The following is a 22,144-nucleotide window of genomic DNA, read 5'->3' as shown; positions in this document are numbered from 1 at the left end:
AGGAGAGCAATCGGTTGAAATTGGTTGGGTGGCATTGTTGTGTATTGTGATTTTTTTTAGCCTTTTATGGAGCAAAATCTAGCAAGAAATTGCCATTCCCATTTGGCAACACTGGCCTACCCACGTTTGTCCAAGTTTTGTTTGTTGTTGTTACGAAGTGTGGTGTTCGGCGCGTTCTTTAAATTGTACCCATATAAACGAGTTAATTATGAGGCATCCAAAAGCCCTGATTCTTTTAGTCTTATGGGAAAGATGCCTAAAGGTCAGATGAAGGTTTTTACGTGGAATATATTAACATGTGTTGTGACAAAGGGAAGAGATGTTTCGCGGCATACTGCTGGTAGCATTATCGTTATTATATTCACTGATGATTGCACTGCAAAATCGTCGCCATCTTTTATCAACATAGATTGTTGGTGAGTACCCATATGATTTACATAATTTTGATAGTTCTCTTACCACTCATCCTCTCTTTCCTTGCAAAAAAGAGAGGCCCACCATGCGTATGTAGGCTTCTAGCTGTAATCCATTGGCTAGTAGGCTACATATGTACAGTGGTCCCCCCGTATTCGCGGGGGATGCGTACCAGACCCCCCCGTGAATAGTTAGAACCTGCTAATGTTTGGAACCCCCTATAAAAATGCTAAAAACAGCCTATTTTTTTAGTTAAAACTCAAGAAAAAACCCCTAAAAATTTTCATACATTTTTTTTTAAATAGTTTTATCACAAAAAGTGCATTTTATGATGAAATTCACCAAAAAAACCAGGAATTTGTGGATATTTATCATAGAAAAATACAGCGAATGCGCGAATTTTCCGCGAATAATGCAGGGAAACGTTCCCGAGAGAAATCCGCGAATGTGTGAGCCCACGAATCTGGAGAATGCGAATACTGGGGGTCCACTGTACAGTAGTACATATACTACATTTATTTTTTAAGGCTAATTTTGTAAAATAAATTTAAAACTGTCTTGAATTTAGTTTTAGGTGATAGTTGAAAACATATTTGGTGTTTGCACTAAAGTAGGCAGTTATAAACATTGGAATAGTGGTCTTGGGTGGGTTAACTATTAAAGTAGGCAGTTTTAAGCAATTTTTGAGGGGGGTATCAGGATAACACGGGTATTTACTTATCACAGGGGGTTCTGGGCCCTATCCCCCGCGGATAACGAGGCCCCACTGTAATTCATCCTGGAAGAAGTTTTCATACTTCGTCCAAGAGCAGAATCCATCTGCAATCACGCTGGACTTCTGCATCTCCTCCTTTGAATCTCTGCATGACCAAGGTTTAGCACCTGGTACCATCAACACCTGTAAGTCAGCACCTCAATAGGCCGATATTCTATGGTTTCAATATTGATTTTAATGATGGCCTTCTATCTAAGGTCCTGAAGGCCTGCGCTCGACTTAACCCTGCTAAACCACCCAAGCCGATTACTTGGTCTTTGTCCAAGGTTCTCCAACTGGCTTCAGATACCTCAAATCATGCAGTAGACCTGGAGTTGTTGACAAGGAATACCTTGTTTCTGCTCGCAATGGCTTCCAGTGCTCGTGTTTCTGAGATAGTGGCCCTTTCTCGTGATCCTGGTCACGTCCAGATTTCGGATTCTGGGGAAGCTACTCTTTATCCAGATCCTTCGTTCCACTTTATGCCCTGTATCCTGTCTTCAGGCATACCTCCAGGCCACGGCGGCTTGGAAAGGGGGCCAACTCTTTCGTCGTACTGCAGGTGCCAACATCTCCCAGGACGGCGTAAGATCCAAGATACTTTACTTCATTAAGACAGCAGACCCAGACAGTGTGCCTGCGGGTCATGATGTTAGGAAAGTTGCTTCTTCAATCAATTTCGTCCAACACATGGATTTTGAGGACCTTAAGGGCTATACAGGCTGGAAGTCCCCTAAGGTATTCTTCAGGCACTACTGTAAGCGGATGGAAGAAGTTAAGCACCATCTTGTTGCTGCAGGGAAGGTTATTTTCCCCCAGTCTTAACCATGTTCATCTCTCATTCCATTGCCATATTCTGTACTATTATCTCCTTTTATTAAAGGTTTTGTAATTTGCCTGGCCGAGTATGGTCAGTAATTGTTACTTTGTTAAAGTGATTATTGGCTAACAAGTGTTACTGTCATGGAATGTTAAATTTAATACTGAATTTTGTAATGAAATCCTATAAATGCCATTTGGTGTTTTCTTCCTGTTTGTCCTGCTGTTCTGTGCCAATCATTTATCCCTATTATAATTGTATTGCTCACCACCTTGAGTGTTATCTAATTTAATGGTTAAAAGGGACCAAATTTCCCTTCTTTACGCTCAAGACAGTCTGTCCTTCACCTCGTCATTTTATGTATAAGGAGCTCACTCTACCCACTCTTGGTTGGTTCATAGACTTTCACCTTCGGCTTTGCCTGAGGTTCTAGTATGGTCAAACCGCTTACAGACATGCAATTCATGGAGGTTGTCTTGGTTGGATTGACTTTTCATATCACTCCCCTGAGGGAAATAGTCATTCTCAGGATGGTGTTCCTGGTATGGTTGAATTTAGTCTTCTGAGCAATGCAAATTTCTCTGGTACACTTTCAATTGCTCAGTGACAGATTCTCCCCCAAGCAACTAGTCCGGCTTGAGGGAATGGTGTAGGTCCGTCGCTAGCTACACACACTGATATCAGGAGACATAGGCGATGTAACGATGCAGACGAGGTTAAATCTATGTGAGGTAAGATAGCTGTGGCTATGCTTGCATACGTCCCTGTTACATACACGATATCCATATTGGATAGTCGCAGTGGGGGGTTGGAACTCCACAGACCCTTTTTTCTCTGGTACATTTAGCAGTATTTGTACTCTAGAAAGCTGCCTAAGGGAACCTTTCATCAGGACGACACAGATACCTCACCCAAAAATAGATTTTTCCTAAGTCAAAATCCGTTTATGTGAATTGGCACTGCTTTTACATACATATTACAGTAAAGATTTTATTGTTTTTTTCTCCTCAACAATACCACGATGCACAATAACTTAAAAGTCATCCATTCATTATTCCTCAAAAATATAAATACCGCCTCCCTCTACCACAAGTTAGCTGTGTATCACCGCAATGACTAATGATTTTGTTAATCGTTTATGCTTAATTTTGTGAAAAACTTTGTTCTTTCGTCTACTATTTTGTTAATACTGTTCAAATGGACAGTCTCAATTAGTGCACCAAACACTGGCTCAGTTAAGACTTTTTTTGTATTGCATTTGATTGTTTTCACATTTTATAATTATTTTCATTGGGAAATTCCCTTTTTATGTGAATTGTTATTACTTTTACATACATACATACAGTAATATTTGAACTCTCTCTCCTCAACATATCAACGCTCCCTCATGCAGTCTCAAGTCAGCTGGGCGTGACTTCACCGCTATTATGTACGATTTTATACTTTCATACTAAATCTTATATTGAAAGCTAAATTTTATACTAAATGCTTTATACTTTTATTTATTTTGTTGAATATGGTTATCATTAAACTATACAGGCGGCCCGCAGTTAACGGCGCAATCACTCAACGGCGAATCGGTTTTACGGCGATCGTCAAAAATATTCATTAAAAAAAATAAGGCATTTTAAAGGTATCTTTACGGCACAAATTTCAGTTAACAGCGCCGCTAGCGCCGTTGTCTAACGAGTCCATACATTTGTAGAAATGCCGTTCAGACCATAAAGGTTATGCAAATTATATTAAAAAATTTTATGGAGAGTTATTACGTAGGTATTAGGGTAAAATATATGCCTCTGACGCTGTTCTATGCCGAAAATATCGAGTTACATAAGTGCAAATTTAGCTATGGATGTGTTGATTCATAAATGTTCATGCTTTTGTTTAAAATGTGTATGAAAATGTATTACGTGAAAGGCATTTTTATTTCTGTACAGAAATATGATATAAAGGCAGCTTTTGAAACTGCCCTTCACGTTATCAAATACGATATTTTTTCATGTTCTTTCTTGTAAGCCGCCGCCTGCCGCTCTTCCGAAAATATCGATTTAAAAAAAAGTGCAAATTAGCGATCGATGTCGATTTTATAATGTTTATGCTTTTATGTTTAAAATGTGTATGAAAATGTATTTACGATAGGGTATTTTTTATTTTTATTTCTGTGCAGAAATATGATAAACAGGCAGCTTTTGAAACTCCCCTTCAAGTTATCAACTACGTTTTTTTTTTTCAAGTTCGTTCTTGTATGCCGCCGTCTGCCGCTCTTCCGAAAATATCGAGATAAAAAAAGAGTGCAAATTTAGCGATCGATGTGTCAATTTTTCAAATGTTTATGCTTTTATGTTTAAAATGTGTAGGAAAATATATTACGTAAAGGTATTTTCATTTTTGTACAGAAATAAGATACAAATTAAGGCAGCCTTTGTAACTACGCTCCACGTTGTCAGGGGATGTTTTTTTTCATGTTCGTTCTTGTCCGCCAGTTCCGAAAAATGCATTGTGTTATTTTATTAATTATGCATCTTTTCCATAAATCCTTTAAAAAGTTATACATTATTTCACTGTATCCAAGAATATTGTATGTATTCTCATATTATTGTATTTTAAAATACTACGGCAAACTTAAGCCCGTATTCCGCGGAGCGGCCAATGTTGTGGTTTGAAATCAGCTGATGAATACGAGTTTGTTTCACCATAACGCAATTCTGAGCGAATGTTCTTGCTTCTAGTTAGCATAAACGAATATCTATATACTTGACTTATATGAGACAAAGTTATTTTTCCTTATACAGCATGTTTTTAGGTGGAAATATTTATTGAATATGTCTCATTGTGAATGTGAACTACTATTTTTTTCGTTAACAGATTACGTTGGCGGCATGTTTATTGCGTAAAAAATTACGTGATTCCGTTCGCAATAATCCTTTATATCATCGTAATACGAACTTTACGTTATTTATCTTATATCGGCGTGAAACCAACAGTAAAATGTGTTCTTTCAAGCACAGTAGTTTTGATTAAAATGATTTTATCCCAATTTTATCTACCGTTGTGTGTGATGGCAGACGTTTACTGCAGTTTTTATCCTTGTTGCCGATGTACGATAATAGTCATTAGCAGCTTGAACAGTTTTCTCAGCTTCAGTATAACTAGGTTTTAAATTTAAACGGTATATTTCCCGGTTGATCTTTAATCGATATGATCTCTGATCTATAGCGAATAAAGTTATTACATTAAGATATCTCAGTTCTATTCTATACATAACGCCATTTATAACAAATACGGCAATGTTGCACTGCAGTACGATGATCGAAATACAAGCCAAACAGATGTTATCCAGTTCGGTTGTACTTAGAAAAAAAAAAGGCGTTTCTCGTTTGGTTGTTCATGGCTGTACACGTTCACGCAACGAGTATATAAACGTTTTTTATTAAAACCACACTTTCATCATTCTCTTTTGCTGTTATTGAACTTATGTAATTAGAAGATGGATAAAGTTAGGCCATTGTAATTTGATCTCTCATAAAATCGGACTATCGTAAGACTAATGATCATAACCTGAACACTACAGCTACCTGTACACTGTATAAACTTTATTATATCTTTACAAACTCTAGACACCCACATGTACTGTACAGTAAATTCTATAGTACTATACTGCATAAATAATTTTACAAAAAAAAAAATGTTAACTTATTGCGCTGTTGTGGGATTACGGCGCCTTTGCTGTCTAGAGTTTCGAAAGAAGGTGTGCGGCGGCCGTAGGCTTTAAAATCGCTCAACGTCGAAAATCGCTTGGCGTCGGTGGCCAGGAACGGAACCCCTGCCGCTAACCGAGGGCCGCCTGTATATTGAAAATTTAAAAAAATTGTTAATACGAGAAATATCCACAAATTCCTGTTTTTTTTAATTAATTTCATCATAAAATGCCCTTTGTGATAAAACTATTAAAAAAACCAGGTATGAAAATGTTTACTGGGTTTTTCTCGAGTTTCAACTAACAAAATAGGAGGTTTTAAGCATTTTTATAGGGGTTCCAACTATTTGCAGGTTCTAACTATTCATGGGGGGGGGGATGGGTCTGGTATGCATCCCCTGCAAATACAGGGGGACCACTGTAACTTGTAAGACCCAGTAGGTCGTCGAATACCAGTATAAACTAGATATAATCAGTCAGTTCGAAGTTCGAGCATTTGTTCAACAATCAATACAAAATTTTCTTGAAAATTTCGGTAGAAAAACAGGAAGTTAAACATAAACATTCAACAAACGAGATAACGCTGTATTCTATAACACAAATAGTAATACAAGACTACCTACAGTAAAATTGGATACTGTGAAGTAAAGGATAACTTTTAAAAGAGCAGAGGAAAAGATGCATATTCATTATGTTTGGATTTTATGAGGCAGTCTCAGCACCTAGCCTGAAGGCACTATAAACCCTACAGTGTAAAACCTAGTTATGAATATATTTAACAAGTGCCATAAAACCAATGTGCCGCTAACCGATAGCGACGGTATCCGCGGGCTGCCTGTATACTCTCAATATTGTATTTTATGCACAGAATCATACATTTTTATACAAAATCATTTTAATGCATTTTTCGATAAATGCATGATGAAACATACTAAAATAGTTTATTCCACAAAATAATCTTAAATAGGGGTGCGTCTTATATGGCGGCAAATAAATACCTTGCTCTATTTACAACAAGAAAGGAAGTGCATTCTTTCATGCAACAAACTGAGCATGTGTATCAATCAAATTCTACAATCCCTATCTGTTTAAACAAATTGTAATAAGCAATTTCATCCTGATAAAATTACTTCTCATACTGTAGGCAACTAGAGGTGTACAAATAATGCACATTTTTGCACAAGTCTACATATAGGGAAAAAAAAGAAAAAAAGACTAATTACTTACCTTGTTATACAATGTAGTGGAAGTTAAATGAGGACCTGGTTTAAGCTCTAGTTGTTTTTTGGACTCGAGAGTATATGGTTCCCATAAAAATCCAAGCGAGTCTGTAGGGGTTGGATTTCTGTGATGGGAGAGTGAGGTTAATATAGTTATCTCCATACCTAACCACAATGTCTGATATCAGTAAACCTGAAAAATTATGAGACTTAAAAAATTTAAGATTTTAGGAACAAATTTCTATAACTTCGCACAGCATTCATGAATTACTATATCAAGTGCTTTATTCAAATTTGCCCTAATTTCACAGTTATGGGATATTTTCTAAACTAAACTTGAAAACCTGAACCAATGATATGTACAATTTTATGCTATAGTATACTATTTACTTTAATAATGCAAAATAACTGCAAGATAAGTAGGCCCCAGAAATATGATGAATGGCAACTCTATTGATTCAGAGGAGACACATGCCTCTCGGCTTTCACAAGCAAGTGTACAACAAAATACTAACAAGATTGGTACCAGTTTTCCGCTGAAGATCATATCTTCATATTTGTCCAAGGTTTAAAACAAATTTTTATAAGTGCCATGGAGAATATAGCAGTTAACAAGTCTTCTTGAAGCAAAAGAAAGTGGAAATCAAATTAAAAATTAGTATAGCTTGCGTTGCTATGAAACTCTTTTGAGAATACTCACATAAAGAGGCAGGGTAGGACCAGGTGGTTGACAACTAAAAATAATGTGTCTAGGATTCATCACTTATGATTCAACAAAAAGAAATAATAAGTGTTTTGTAATAATACCCCCAAACTAAAAATTAATGACTTAACATTTATATAATAATGGCAACCAAAGCTTTGAAAAGCTGTATCCCTAAACATGTGTAATTTTCCTTTAAAACACTGGCCTACTTCATTATTATTTCACAATTATATAATAATGGCTTGAAAAGCTGTATCACTGAACATGTGTTATTTACCTTTAAAACCCTACTTCATTATTATTTTACCAGTCACAAAATTCCATACATAAAGCAAAACCTTTAAGAGAGACAGTGTAGCTACATTTTTAAAATCTTAAAATATAAATTTCTTTAATTTTGTGGTGTATTTTAGTAATAAGAAATTTTACATTTACAAATTAATGACTAGTATTTAAAAAATCCATAACGTCCTGCAGGTAGTCACCACCCCACTAAGGAACTTTCAGAGAGATGAACAGACAGGGTCACAAGTTACAATTGTGTTTAGAGCACTCCCCTTTGCCACCTGGAAGTTCAAGTTTTCCTCTGGGTGCCTATTCTATTAGTAAGAATTTTTGCAACAAGCAGAAGAACATGAGGAGGAAGAATCTATTCTCCTCTGACCCGTTCCCTGATTATCTCCAGTATTCTTGTGATTAACTACCATGAATTCTTTGTATATTCTAGAGAATAAAATATTCCTACTTATTTCTATCTACCTGATTTAACTCTGATGACGATGAATTCCCATTGTCTATATTATGTATTTTTTTTAATCATACAGTATTATAACTAATTACTTTGGATGATAGTAAGGTAAAAAGGAAAATTTTAGATTCAAGCAACCTTCAAAATTTGGTATTTTTTCCATGCTTGAAAAGTTATGAACTTGGAGAGATTTTCACTGGGGCAGAGAGAGAGTCTCTCTCTCTCTCTCTCTCTCTCTCTCTCTCTCTCTCTCTCTCTCTCTCTCTCTCTCTCTCTCTCTCTCTCTCTCTGAATTAATTTTTCCCATAAAAAATAACTGAAAATGGATTCATCCTTTTTGACCACCAGTTATTTATTCAAAACATTACCCATAAATACACATAAATTACAATTAAATAAGTTCAGTGTTAAATAACAAACCATTCAATGCACTTTTTTCATTTTTGAATATATATTGTAGTAAAATAACTGCCCTACGTACACCCAATTCGGCCATAATACGATGGTTGACGAAGCACCCTGTGCTAGGCTAGGTAGGGGAGAGCGGTGATGATTCGGACAGTGGGATGGTCCGGACAGTACATTTCCTGGAAAACTTAAGGGGCCCTCAGCTCCGAAAAATCACGTGAAATAGCGAGAGTTTGTTTACTATTGATACATGGACTTTGGTTGAGAGATAGCGCATACTTTAGTATAGAGGTTAAATTTTGTGGTTTTTCTCATTTTCTATGTAATTTTTGACATTTGAATCGTAAGGTGTGGGTGTAGTGAATATGATAAGGAAGTTGATGATCAGTTTGGGTGTGAATTTATACTATATGAATAAGATGTTGAAGCTGTTACCCACCTGTAATCTCAAAGGACATAGGGCTGAGTGTGTCATCAAATGGATATGATCTGTGTGGGATGGTTCGGACACTTCCAAATCATCCCTCCTAGCATATGATTTACTAATTATGAATTCCGACAAAGAACAAAAAGATTTCCACGAACAATATTTACGTTATATTTTATGTATCCGTTCATTAGCCCCCTTATTACCTTATTAAGCACTTCATAAACCCATCATAGGACCCCAATTACAAAAAAATAGCCTATCCTTTGCTTCGGATTGATTCTAGTCCTTGAAGCCTATCATGGGACGAGAGTATAAGAAGAAAACAATAGGGAAAGGGATGCTGCTGGTATAGAAATACACCTCAGGAGTTGCGAGAAAAGGGTGGTTCATGTAGAACATGATTATGAGAAGATAGATAGAAACAGGGTTGACCAGGAGGGTTTTCACCACCTACAAGCACAACAACCTGCACCATCATCACAACAGCAGTTTTCTCCTGAGAATATTTGACCATTTTCTAAAGCAGGAGAGAGGTAGGAGACCGCTAAAAGCAAAAAGCAGAGAAGATGCATGATTGCAATGGACACTCCAGAAAAGCTTGAACATAAACAGAAAGAACAGAAGTAAAAGCCAAAAATCCCAGCCAAGAAGGAAATAAAGTTTGGAAATGATACCTTAAGAACATCAAAAAGCAAGAAAAGATACTAAAAAGTTAAACAGAGGACCAAACCAGTGATGAAGATCATCATCGTCTTGAAGATCTCTTGACAGCCGAGCTCAACAATAATTGTTCTGACATCTTGAAAGAGGAGATCTGAGACCACAAAAGTTGGTTTCAATGATTAATTCCCAAAGTAGTGAGACGCTGTTCTTGTTGGAATAGATCCAGTAAAATGTAGCCAAGTCTATGATGTAGATAAATTAACCAGCAATTTAAGACGCGTATGATGAATTTCAGATTTCTTATTTAAGAAAATTGCAGAAATTTGCTACTAATAGTTTTACATTTCAATAAATTGAGGATAACGTAACTGTTGGTAAAGAGGCAGTAATTGGAATGCTTCCAATTCCAGTTCAGCATAGTATTAGAAGTTCGTTAGGCCAACATAGATAAAATTTAGGTACAACAAATGTCATGTATTTGAGATAAATTTTGTGTTTGGTGTTTACTCATGGAGAGAATAAATACAAGCATATTTCGGTTATTTAATCAATGGTAGGCGAGGATATTTAATCTAATTTTTGTTTTGAAGGATATAATATTCTTTAAGCTAACTTTAATATTCATTCTCAGAAAAACATCGTGGATTTCAGTTACATTTTCTGTCTGCCAAATAAGGGAGAGAATAATCTTTTAAATTGATTTTGAGTATTTCAGTTAAACATTTCGTATGGTATTTGTTTCATTTATTATCTGACTTGAAGGTAAATATCAATTATAATAACTGTCCAAATCATCCCATGCTCTTGTCCGAATTTTTTTTTGGAAATTTTTATTTGAAGGGAAATAGCTTCAAGTGTAGTAAAGTGCATATACGACTTACCAAATTCACTCGTAAATGTAGGCTGATGAGGCTGCACATTGGCATGTCAGTGACATCTCTGCTCCTTAAACTCTTACTTCTACATAAATTAAAAGAAAAGTGTCCAAACCATCACCGCCCTCCCCTATACAGTATGTACTGTAAGGGGTAAGCATAAGTATTGTTGCTAATAAGAAAAACATTGAATATCAAGCAAGTAAATTAATAAAATATTAAAAATAAGCAAAATTATTCCGGGTTATTATAAACTTGAGAAAAATTCCCCAAGTTACATCGCTAGCTAGTGGCCGTGCGCAGACGTAAACAGACGTAAACAAATCATTCAGTCTACTGGATACTGCATACAAAATCACTTTAAAATATCTTTCAATATGTGTTATATTAACATTTTTTCTCTCAAATTGGTGTAAAATAGGGGCACTTTACATAGCCGCTGTATGCTTTACAGTGTGATATCATACAGCATTATCGGCAGAGTACAGTAGGGCCTCGATAATCGCGGGGGATAGGGCCCAGAACCTCGCCGTGATAAGTAAATACCCGTGTTATCCTGGTACCCCCCTTAAAAATTGCTTTAAACTGCCTACTTTAATAATTAACCCACCCAAGACCACTATTTCAATGTTTATAACTGCCTACTTTAGTTCAAGCACCAAATATGTCTTCAACTATCACCATAATCTAAATTCAAGACAGTTTCAATGTTATTCTTTCCTATCTTCAATTTCCCCTTCATCAGATCAGCAAACAAAAGTATATCACCTAACAATTCCTTTCTATTTTCATGATTTGGCTACTGCACCAAACTAAAAGTACATAGTATATCTATTTTGTGAATGAACATATTTATGATAAAAAAAAACATGATTTACTGTAAAGATTACAGCACCCAACTATAATATTAATGTACAAACAGCAAAATACAGCAATAAAAATCTATTTTTGTTTTTTGTTTACGTTTAGAATCAGCTGATGGATGTTTATTACCTAAAGAATTATTTTGGAATTTAGTTGCTAAAAGAAACGGATTTATTAATGGAATTTCTGGGCTCGACCTGTGTCGGCCGGTCAAATGCTCCTGTAGTACACATTTCTAAGTATGAATAGATGCTAAATATACCAGAGAAAAAAGCTAAATGGAATGCTGAAGTTACTACCCTCAGCTCGATCACCCATAGGGTGTCAGTATAAGCACAGGGGCGAGTGGAGGACACTACCAAAGGTTTTCTGCCAATTAGAAGATTCCCTTCTAAGCCCCTCTCTAGGCAGGTGCCGTTACAAGGACTAAAACATCTACCTTCCGCTAGCTACTACTACAACTCACGCCCGATGGCTTCATTCCTGTATTAGTGCGCTTTCAGTGAACACACGTGTCTTTCTCGCTGCCCTCTTTCTGTGTTTTTTTGACGAAGCCATGTCTGCTTCAGAGCCCCGAGCTTCTTCATCCAAGTTGAGTATTCCATTTTACGTTTTTGTATTTCGTGAGGGCACGATGCATCCCTTTTACCCCTTATTTGGCCCCTTAGTCTCGCGAACCGGGGTGACGCTCTTTTACATCCCCCATCTTGGGTGCATCATTCGACGCGTGCGTCTTTTACATTGTTTGTTTATGCTGATATTTACCTCACTATTTGCTTTCAACTGTTCATACCACTTTTTTCGTATACCCCATCATGTTCTTGCTCCTGTCGTTGCTGGAGCTTTGGTTTTACGAATTTTAACCTTACGTCGTAGGCCCTAACTCGCTCCTGACTGTGAAGGTAATTGCTTCCTAGCAAAGAAAGATAAAGTTAAGGAGAACGCATTTTCGAGAAGTTCGGCAGCAAGGAGGCGTTAGCGCAATGTGTTGGAGGTGCTTGTTATCATGATGGTTCTAGAATCGGCAGGAGTGTTGTGGATCTCGCCGGGACGTGAGAACGCCGTGATTTCTGATGCAATACCTCTTCTAGATTCATCTAAGAATTTCTAGAAATCTCGCGAGTCTGTGACGCTCGCCGTACGCTCCGCGCCCCCAGAGTGCCGTATAAATGCGACGAACGAACTTTGGAGAGCAGTGATCGTAGAAGGAAGAGATCGTAAAAGAGAGAGATCACCAGTTAGTAAGAGCCACAGATCAGATTATCAGTGAGAGATCAGCAGCAGTGATCGTCAGAGAGAGACTAGAGACGAAGGAACCGACGAAGTATCAATCAAAAGAAGAGTTGTTCGAGAGTTGGTTGGATATTGGTCTAGTCGTCTTCAGGAGTGGACGGCCGTGTTTTCTCGACATCGAGCAGATTTCAGAGAAGAAAAGGTCCTGCTACAGTTTTTGGGGAGGTCCTCCCTTTCAAGTAGACTAGTTTCTGCAATACGGAGTCAAGAGGACGACTGCAATTGCCGCTCTACATTTATGAAGCCAGCGCGTCAAATTGCCACATTGACTAGCAAGTATTTGAATTGCCTCACTGTTCCCCCAGTTCATGTGTAAGAGTTACATTTAAATATACAGATGAATACCATATCTGTAAATAAACCCCACGACCTAAGGGGTCATTGGCGAATTAGGAGTGTAATACGTAACCACAAAACAAGACGACAAGATGTGAAAACTGGACCACACTGTGCAATGCTTGCAGTAGCCTGGTTTGCGTTTGCATGTCTAATCATTTATGTATTTTGTCAACTGATCACAACACCTTCCATGGGAAGCGGTTGACCTGTTAACCCGCAGCGGAAACTCATGACTTCCGAGCCGGCAGGCTACGTATTAATTTTGTTCTAATTATAATCAATCGCTGAGATAGCTAGTGTTCCGCTATCGACGCGATGCCCCTGTATTGCTAGTTCTCTTCTAGTTACTCAACGGAGCGGTCATCCGACCAAACCATCTCTCTACTCCAGTGATGGAGCTAAGAAATAAAGTTGTTAAGTTTAAACTTCCTCCGTTTGAGTCATCTCCGTTTGAGTCATCTCCCTTATTCTAAAGAAGAACCAACTCTACTAGATATCACGCAGACGAGACGGGAAGTAGAACCACAATGCTTACGAACAACAGTCGTAAGAAAAGACATACAAACTGTCGCTGTCTCACACTATCACACCATTATACTAAGTGGACAAGCGGGAGATAAGATACGGTGGCAGCCTAAATCTACAATTACAAAAGAACCATATACGTCTGCTGAAGAAATGTATCATCGAACACCAGCTATAAATCAATAATAAACTGAGGAAACGGGATCTTCAATCAACATGCAACTGTAAACATCCTATGAATACGAAGATATGTCCTTCATCGAGACTAATTCGAGCATCAACATCAATGTTTAGTGAACGACTTTCATCACATATCTCCAAGAATCACACCGGACGTGAAGCAGCATCGGACCATCAACGGGAAGAGAAGCAACCATCATACAAACAACGCGCGATCACAAGCCAGGACGAAGAGATTAGGTCAAAAGGAAGCCACGCGAGAGAGAGAGAGGGAGGCTGTGACGTCATCACAACATCGGCGGTCTTCCTGTGACGCGAGAGAGAGAGAGAGGCTGTGACGTCATCAGACGTAATCATTCTTTCCGCATATATACCAAAGCTAAGTACATCCTTTATCCATTCAGGTTTTTTCAGTGAAGTGTTTTACATCACGAGTCGATCGTCCAGTATTCCTGGGGTGAGTTATCCGCAATCTTAAATCTTAATTCATTACAGGAATCAATCTTCAACTACGAGTTCTCGCCCACAGATTCTTTTTTTTCTCGTTGTTGCTAATCGCTTTTTCTTCCAGGAGTTCTCCGGAAAATATCTCTATCACATTATCTGTATTAATATTATCTTTTTGGGGGGATTTCCCTATTATTTGCAACACATTTTTATTTTATATTGCATATGCGTTTACGCAGTGGTCGTGTGTACTCATAGATATTTTGATAGGATCGCAAGGAATCGTAGTGATAAGACAAAAGTAAAAGTTAACATGGCAACTACTGTGGCTGGATCTTCCGCACCGGGTAACCCTAATCCCGTGGTCACTCTCGTCAGTGCGAGGTCAGCAATAGTCCCTTTTCAAGGTCAGGTCAATGGGTTCCTGCCTCAAAACGTTGAGTCATGGATCTCATCTGTAGATGCTCATTTAAATGCAAAATGCATCACAGACCCATCTGTACAATTACAGGAAGCCAAAAGCTTCATAGACTTTGCTAAAGGAGACGCAAGTGCATAGCATATCTTAGAGGAGTCTCTTTCCAAGAGGCGGTTACATGGGACGATTTCAAAGCTAGGTTACGTGCTGTATATGGCGGTGAAGAGGCTTTAGACGTAGTGCTGGCTTTAAGGAACATCCTTAACCAAGCCTCTGTGACTCACCTTAATGTTGTAGAACGGGCGGCGGTAATTGCCGACCGGCTAAATGAATATCAGGTTAATTTAACCCTTAAACGCCGAAGCAGTAAAAAAATAAAAAAAAAGTCTCCTGTGTGCCGGAGGTGTTTCAGAGTGAGCGCGGAAGCTAAAAAATATATATTTTTTTTAAATCACACCGCGCTTAGTTTTCAAGATTAAGGGGGCCGGCCGGCTAATGCCGTTTTTTAACGACAGGACTTTGACATTCATACCACTTAACCCTCTTACGCCGATTGGACGTATTAAACGTCGAGTCAAAATGTCTCCCGTATGCCGATTGGACGTATCATACGTCGGCTCAAAAAAGTTTTTTTAAAAATTCGCGGAAAAATACTTATAGGCCTACCAGCCAAAAACTTTTGTATCACGCGCCTTGGGGGATGCTGGGAGTTCACGGATCAAGGCGTTGTTTTGTTTACAATCGCTACGCAGGCGCGCAAGCGCGAATTTCTTTCTTATCGCACTAAAAAGTATCAGTGACACATCTCTGAAATTATTTCGTCACTTTGACATAATTATTGCACCATTTTAAATTATCCTTTACATGAAGTATTATATATGAAAATGTGCGCAATTTCATGCACAATACAACTAAAAAAATACTCATGATTGTAGCTTTTATCAATTTTGAAATATTTTCATATAAATAACGATAAGTGCAAAAATTTCAACCTTCGGTCAACTTTGACTCTACAGAAATGGTCGAGAAACGCAATTGTAAGCTAAAATTCTTATATTATAGTAATATTCAATCATTTGCCTTCATTTTGCAACAAATTGGATGTCTCTAGCACAATATTTCGATTTATGGTGAATTTATGAAAAAACTTTTTCTTTACGTTCGTGCGGTAACTCTTCCGATAAATTTTTTCGTTGCGATTGTCCTAATGTTTGCACCTTTTAAATTTGCAGTGACCATAAAGTTTTATATATGGAAATGTGCGCAATTTCCATGCACAATACAAACAAAAAACAAAAACAACCCATGGTGTAGCTTTTATCAGTTTTGAAATATTTCATATAAATAACGTTAAGTGCAAAAATTTTCAACTTTCGGTCAACTTTGACTCTAACGAAATGGTCGAAAAACGCAATTGTAAGCTAAAACTCTTATATTCTAGTAATATTCAATCATTTACCTTCATTTTGCAACGACTTGGAAGTCTCTAGCACAATATTTCGATTTATGGTGAATTTATGAAAAAAAAAAAATTACGTTCGCGCGGTAACTCTTCCGAAAAATCAGAATTTTTTTGTGCGATTGTCGAAATGTTTGCACCATTTAAAATTAGCTGTTACATAAAGTTTTATATATGAAAATGTGCGCAATTCATGTAGAATAACTAAAAATGATTGAAGGTTGTAGCTTTTGTCTTTTTTTTCGAAATATTTTGCATATAAATCACGATAAATAGAAAAAAAAAAAACACGTTCGGTTCAAATTTGACTCTACCGAAATAGTTAAAAAACGCAATTGTAAGCTAAAAACTCTTACGGCCTAGTAATATTTCCGTCATTTTTCTTCATTTTGAAACAATTTGAAGTCTCTAAAACAATATTGTGATTTATGGTGAATTTTTGAAAATATATTTACCTTCACTCCGCGCGCCGATTCGCGGCCGCAAGTCCTCCGAAATACGTACATGGCATTATCCTAATATTTGCTCCTTTTCATATTAGCCTTTTTATAGAGTTTTTCATATATAAAATGTGCGCAAATTCATGAAGAAATACAATAAAAAAATAATTGGAAGGTTGTAGCTTTTTTCATCTTCGAAATATGTGCATATGAAAAAATATATATATTAAAATTTCGACATTCGGTCAAATTTAACTTGTCCGAAATGGTCGAAATCTGCAATTCTAATCTAAAACTCTTACAGTATCGTAATATTCAATCATTTGTCTTAATTTTGAAACAAATTGGAAGTCTCTAGAAACATATTTAGAATTAACTTACGTGAATTTTTGAAAATAACATTTTTTTTACGTCCGCTCGTTACGAATTCGTACATCATTTTGTGATAATATTTTCCGGTGTTGCTTTTATTGTTTTACTATGTATTATATATCAAAACTGATTGCAATTTAGTGTACAATACAACGAAAAAAAAAGTAACTCGTTAGCTTTGACCGTTTTTTGCACAGCGTGATTTGAATACAATATCTATGATTTTTTTTTTTTTCGCTACCATATATCGCATTATTTACATATGATAATGATATTATTTTTCATTTCTGATGATTGCATACTAAACTTCAGGCAATGAAAAAAAAAATGAGCCAAAAATGAACTCTTAATCTTCAAAACTAAGCGCGCTGTGATTTTTTGAAAAAATTATTTTTTCAGGTTCCGCGCTCACTCCAAACCGGCGCCGGCATACAGGAGAGGTTTTGATTTTTAGGGCTTCGGCGTAAGAGGGTTAATAAGATGACTTGGGACATCTCCAAACCGCATATAATTTTTGCCTCTGACCTTCGGTTTTGTGACGCCAGGGCGATTTATCCCGAAAATAACCACTTTTCAAATTATATCTCCTCCCTTGATATTTAATATTAAGACCTGGGATTACTACCATATATAGACCTGATGTAGACCTACCAATCAAATGGATTTGTGTTTTTTTCTAAAAGTCATTTTTGCTAGATATGAATTTTTCAATATGGTAAAAAAACAAACCCTATAAATCACGAGAAAAAAATTTATAAAAAAAAGACGAAACAAAAATTGGAAAAAAGGGCTCTATTTGATTGTTCTATAATGTCTTTCTGAGTTATATACCAAATTCCAATGTTATAGCTTTAAAACTAAGTGAGAAGATAGATTTCGAAGGTCAATAAGTATAGTTTTGAGATACGGCCGTTCAAAGTTTTCCTTCGTATTTCTATAAAGACAATGTTTAAAAATAAATAATGATTATTATGAATGTATATTTCTTTTTTTGTGTATTAATAAACCAAAACTATTTTATTTATCATAATTTAATCATAAATGATGATCCCTTTGCCCATATATCGTAGCCTGGGGCACTGCTTGAGGCAAGATGGGGCACTCCTTCCTACGTAACCCCCTCTCTCCCCTTCACTAACTCGGCTTACTACAGCGAATTTTCTTCTTCAGTATGTTAGCGAGATGTTTTCCTTGTATTTTCCTCTTTGGCATGATGACATTCTTGCCGAAACAAAGCTAAACAAAACATAAATGCAAGAGAATGTCACAGGTGTGAAACTCGAAGATGTACTCTCTTTTTACAAAGACAATAATAAATCATGATTATTATGAATTTCATGGTCCATTTTGGGTATTAAAAAACCAAAACTATGTTATTTATCATAAATGAAGATCTCTTTGCTCAAAGATCGTAACCTTGGGCATAGTGTGACGTGTGCTGTCAGGCAAGAAGGGGGCGTTACTAAGCAACCCTCCCCTCCCTCTTCACTAACTACGCGTATATTATGATATTCTGTAATAATGCTTGAGCGATTTTTCTTCGTCTGTATGTTAGCGAGATGTTTTCCTTGTCTTTTCCTCATTGGCATGATGAACTTCTTGCCAAAACATACATAAACATACGTGAAAGCAAGCGAAAGTCACGAGGTGAAACTCGAACGTGTAATCTACTTGAAGTCTATGGTCGCACTGATTCATGGTTGAACCAGATACTCGCTTCTGCGAGCCACGGAATCTCTACAGATGCCATTTCTCACAATTTCTTTGCCAATAATTATCAAAATTTACGATAACAGAAGAAATATTGCATTTTCTTGTAAGGATGAATGTTTTAGGCTTACTATTGAGTTATGTTTACTAATTACCTTGTAACTACGAAAGTAAGAGGAATTTTGACGAAATATTTCGTATACGTATTCTCAATTGCCATATGAAGCTCCATGAATTTTTTCATGACTGCATTTTTCGCCCTATACCACTGTATATAGTGGTTCCGGCCGGCCCCCTTAAGAGTTCATTTTTGGCTCCTTTTTTTGTCATTGGCTGAAGTTTAGTATGCAACCATCAAAAATGAAAAAATTATCATTATCATATATAAATAATGCGATATATGATAGCGCAAACACGAAATTTCATATATAATTGTATTCAAATCGTGCTGTGCGCAAAACAGTTAAAGGTAACAAGTTACTTTTTTTCGTTGTAATGTACACTAAATTGCGATCATTTTGGTATATAACACATTGTAAAACGATAAAAGCAACACAAAGAAAATATTATCACAAAATAATGCATGAATTCGTAACGCGAGGACGTAAACAAATATTTTTTTTCAAAAATTCACCATAAATCTAAATATTGTCCTAGAGACTTCCAATTTTTTTCAAAATGAAGACAAATGATTGAATATTACTATACTGTAAGAGTATTAGCTTACAAATGCAGTTTTCGACCATATCTGATGAGTTAAAGTTGACCGAATGTCGAATTTTTTTATATATATTATTTTGTATGCAATTATTTCGGAAATAAGAAAAGCTACAACCTTCAAATATTTTTCGTTTTATTCTACATGAAATTGCACACATTTTCATATATAAAACTCTATGAAATGCCTAACATGAAACGGAGCAAATATTCCGAGAATGGGACGTACGCATTTCGGAGATTTGTGGCGGAGAATCCGCGCGCGGATGGAAGGAAACTTTTTTTTTAAATTCACCATAAATCTAAATATTGTGCTAGAGACTTCGAATTTGTTTCAAGATTAAGATAAATGACTGAATATTACTAGACTAAGAGTTTTAGCTTACAATTGCGTTTTTCGACCATTTCGATGAGTCAAAGTTGACCGAACATGGTTTTTTTCTATTTATTGAGATTTATATTGAAATATTTAAAAAATGAGAAAAGCTACAACCTTCAATTATTTTTTGTTGTATTTTACATAAAATTGCACACATTTTCATATATAAAACTTTATGTAACGGCTAATTTAAAATGGTGCAAACATTACCACAATCCCACGCATGATTTTTTCTAAAGTTACCGCGCGGACGTAAAGAAAATGTTATTTTTTTTCATAAATTCACCATAAATCGAAATATTGTGCTAGAGACTTCCAATTTGTTGCAAAATAAAGGTAAATGCTTGAATATTACTAGAATATAAGCGTTCTAGCTTACAATAGCGTTTTTCAACCATTTCGGTAGAGTCAAAGTTGACCGAAGGTTGAAAATTTGTCACTTATCATTTTTTATATGAAAATATTTCAAAATTGACAAAAGCTACAACCATGGGTTATTTTTAGTTGTATTGTGCACAAAATTGCGCACATTTTTATATATAAAGCATTATGTAATGGCTAATTTAACCCTTAAACGCCGAATGGACGTATTAAACATCAAGTCAAAATGTCTCCTGTATGCCGAATGGACGTAACATACATCGACTCAAAAATTTTTTTTTTAAATTCGCGGAAAAATACTTATAGGCCGACCAGCCTAAAACTTTTGAATCACGCGCCTTGGGGGATGCTGGGAGTTCACGGATCAAGGTGTTGTTTTGTTTACAATCGTTACGCAGGAGCGCAAGCGCGAATTTCTTTCTTGCTGCACTAAAAAGTATCTGTGACACATCTCTGAAATTATTTAGTCACTTTGACATAATTTTTGTACCATTTTAAATTAGCCGTTACATGGAGTATTATATATGAAAATGTGCGCATTTTTATGTAGAATACAACAAACAAAATACTCATGATTGTAGCTTTTATCGGTTTTGAGATATATTTATATAAATAACGATAAGTGCCAAAATTTCAACCTTTGGTCAACTTTGACTCTACCGAAATGGTCAAAAAACGCAATTGTAAGCTTAAAACTCTTATATTTTTTAGTAGATTCAATCATTTACCTTAATTTTGCAACTAATTGAAAGTCTCAAGCACAATATTTCGATTTATGGTGAATTTATGAAAAAACTTTTTCCTTACATCCGCGCGGTAACTTCCGAAAAAAAATCATACATGCGATTGTGGTAATGTTTGCACCATTTTAAAATTAGCCGTTACAAAGTTTTATATAAAGATATGTGCGCAATTTCATGCAAAATACAACTAAAAAACAACCCATGGTTGTAGCTTTTATCAATTTTGAAATATTTTCATATAAAAAATGATAAGTGACAAATTTTCAACCTTCGGTCACCTTTGACTCTACCGAAATGGTCGAAAAACGCAATTGTAAGCTAAAACGCTTATATTCTAGTAATATTCAAGCATTTACCTTCATTTTGCAACAAATTGGAAGTCTCTAGCACAATATTTCGATTTATGGTGAATTTATGAAAAAAGTAACATTTTCTTTAAGTCCGCGCGGTAACTTGCGAAAAAATAATTCGTGCGATTGTGGTAATGTTTGCACCCTTTTAAATTAGCCGTTACATAAAGTTTTATATATGAAAATGTGCGCAATTTTATGTAGAATAAAACGAAAAATATTTGAAGGTTGTAGCTTTTCTTATTTCCGAAATAATTGCATATAAATAATATATATATATAAGAAAAAATCGACATTCGGTCAACTTTAACTCGTCAGATATGGTCGAAAACTGCATTTGTAAGCTAATACTCTTACAGTATAGTAATATTCAATCATTTGTCTTCATTTTGAAAGAAATTGGAAGTCTCTAGGACTATATTTAGATTTATGGTGAATTTTTGAAAAAAATATTTGTTTACGTCCGCGCGTTACAAATTCATGCATTATTTTGTGATAATATTTTCTCTGTGTTGCTTTTATCGTTTTACAATGTGTTATATACCAAAATGATCGCAATTTAGTGTACATTACAACGAAAAAAAAGTAACTTGTTGCCTTTAACCGATTTGAATACAATTATATATGAAATTTCGTTTTTGCGCTATCATATATCGCATTATTTATATATGATAATGATAATTTTTTTTCATTTTTGATGGTTGCATATTTACTTCAGCCAATGACAAAAAAAAGGAGCCGAAAATGAACTCTTAATCTTAAAAACTAAGCGCGGTGTGATTTTTGGAAAAA

The 22,144-nt window shown here is 35.9% G+C and overlaps 1 protein-coding gene across 1 annotated transcript in view; it reads right to left on the bottom strand.

Annotated features, from left to right (window-relative positions):
- Positions 1–22,144, bottom strand: part of LOC135196907 (juvenile hormone esterase-like) — a 462,912-nt gene that overhangs the window by 19,800 nt on the left and 420,968 nt on the right. Inside the window, exon 10 of the mRNA XM_064223722.1 lies at positions 6,913–7,030. Coding sequence (XP_064079792.1) covers positions 6,913–7,030 — 118 coding nt within the window. The remainder of the gene's footprint in view (positions 1–6,912; positions 7,031–22,144) is intronic.

The sequence above is a fragment of the Macrobrachium nipponense genome, chromosome 18, assembly GCF_015104395.2.
Source record: "Macrobrachium nipponense isolate FS-2020 chromosome 18, ASM1510439v2, whole genome shotgun sequence".
Classification (NCBI taxonomy): domain Eukaryota; kingdom Metazoa; phylum Arthropoda; class Malacostraca; order Decapoda; family Palaemonidae; genus Macrobrachium; species Macrobrachium nipponense.
The sequence above is the reverse complement of the archived record's forward strand: the minus strand, read 5'-3'. Positions and strand labels throughout refer to the sequence as shown.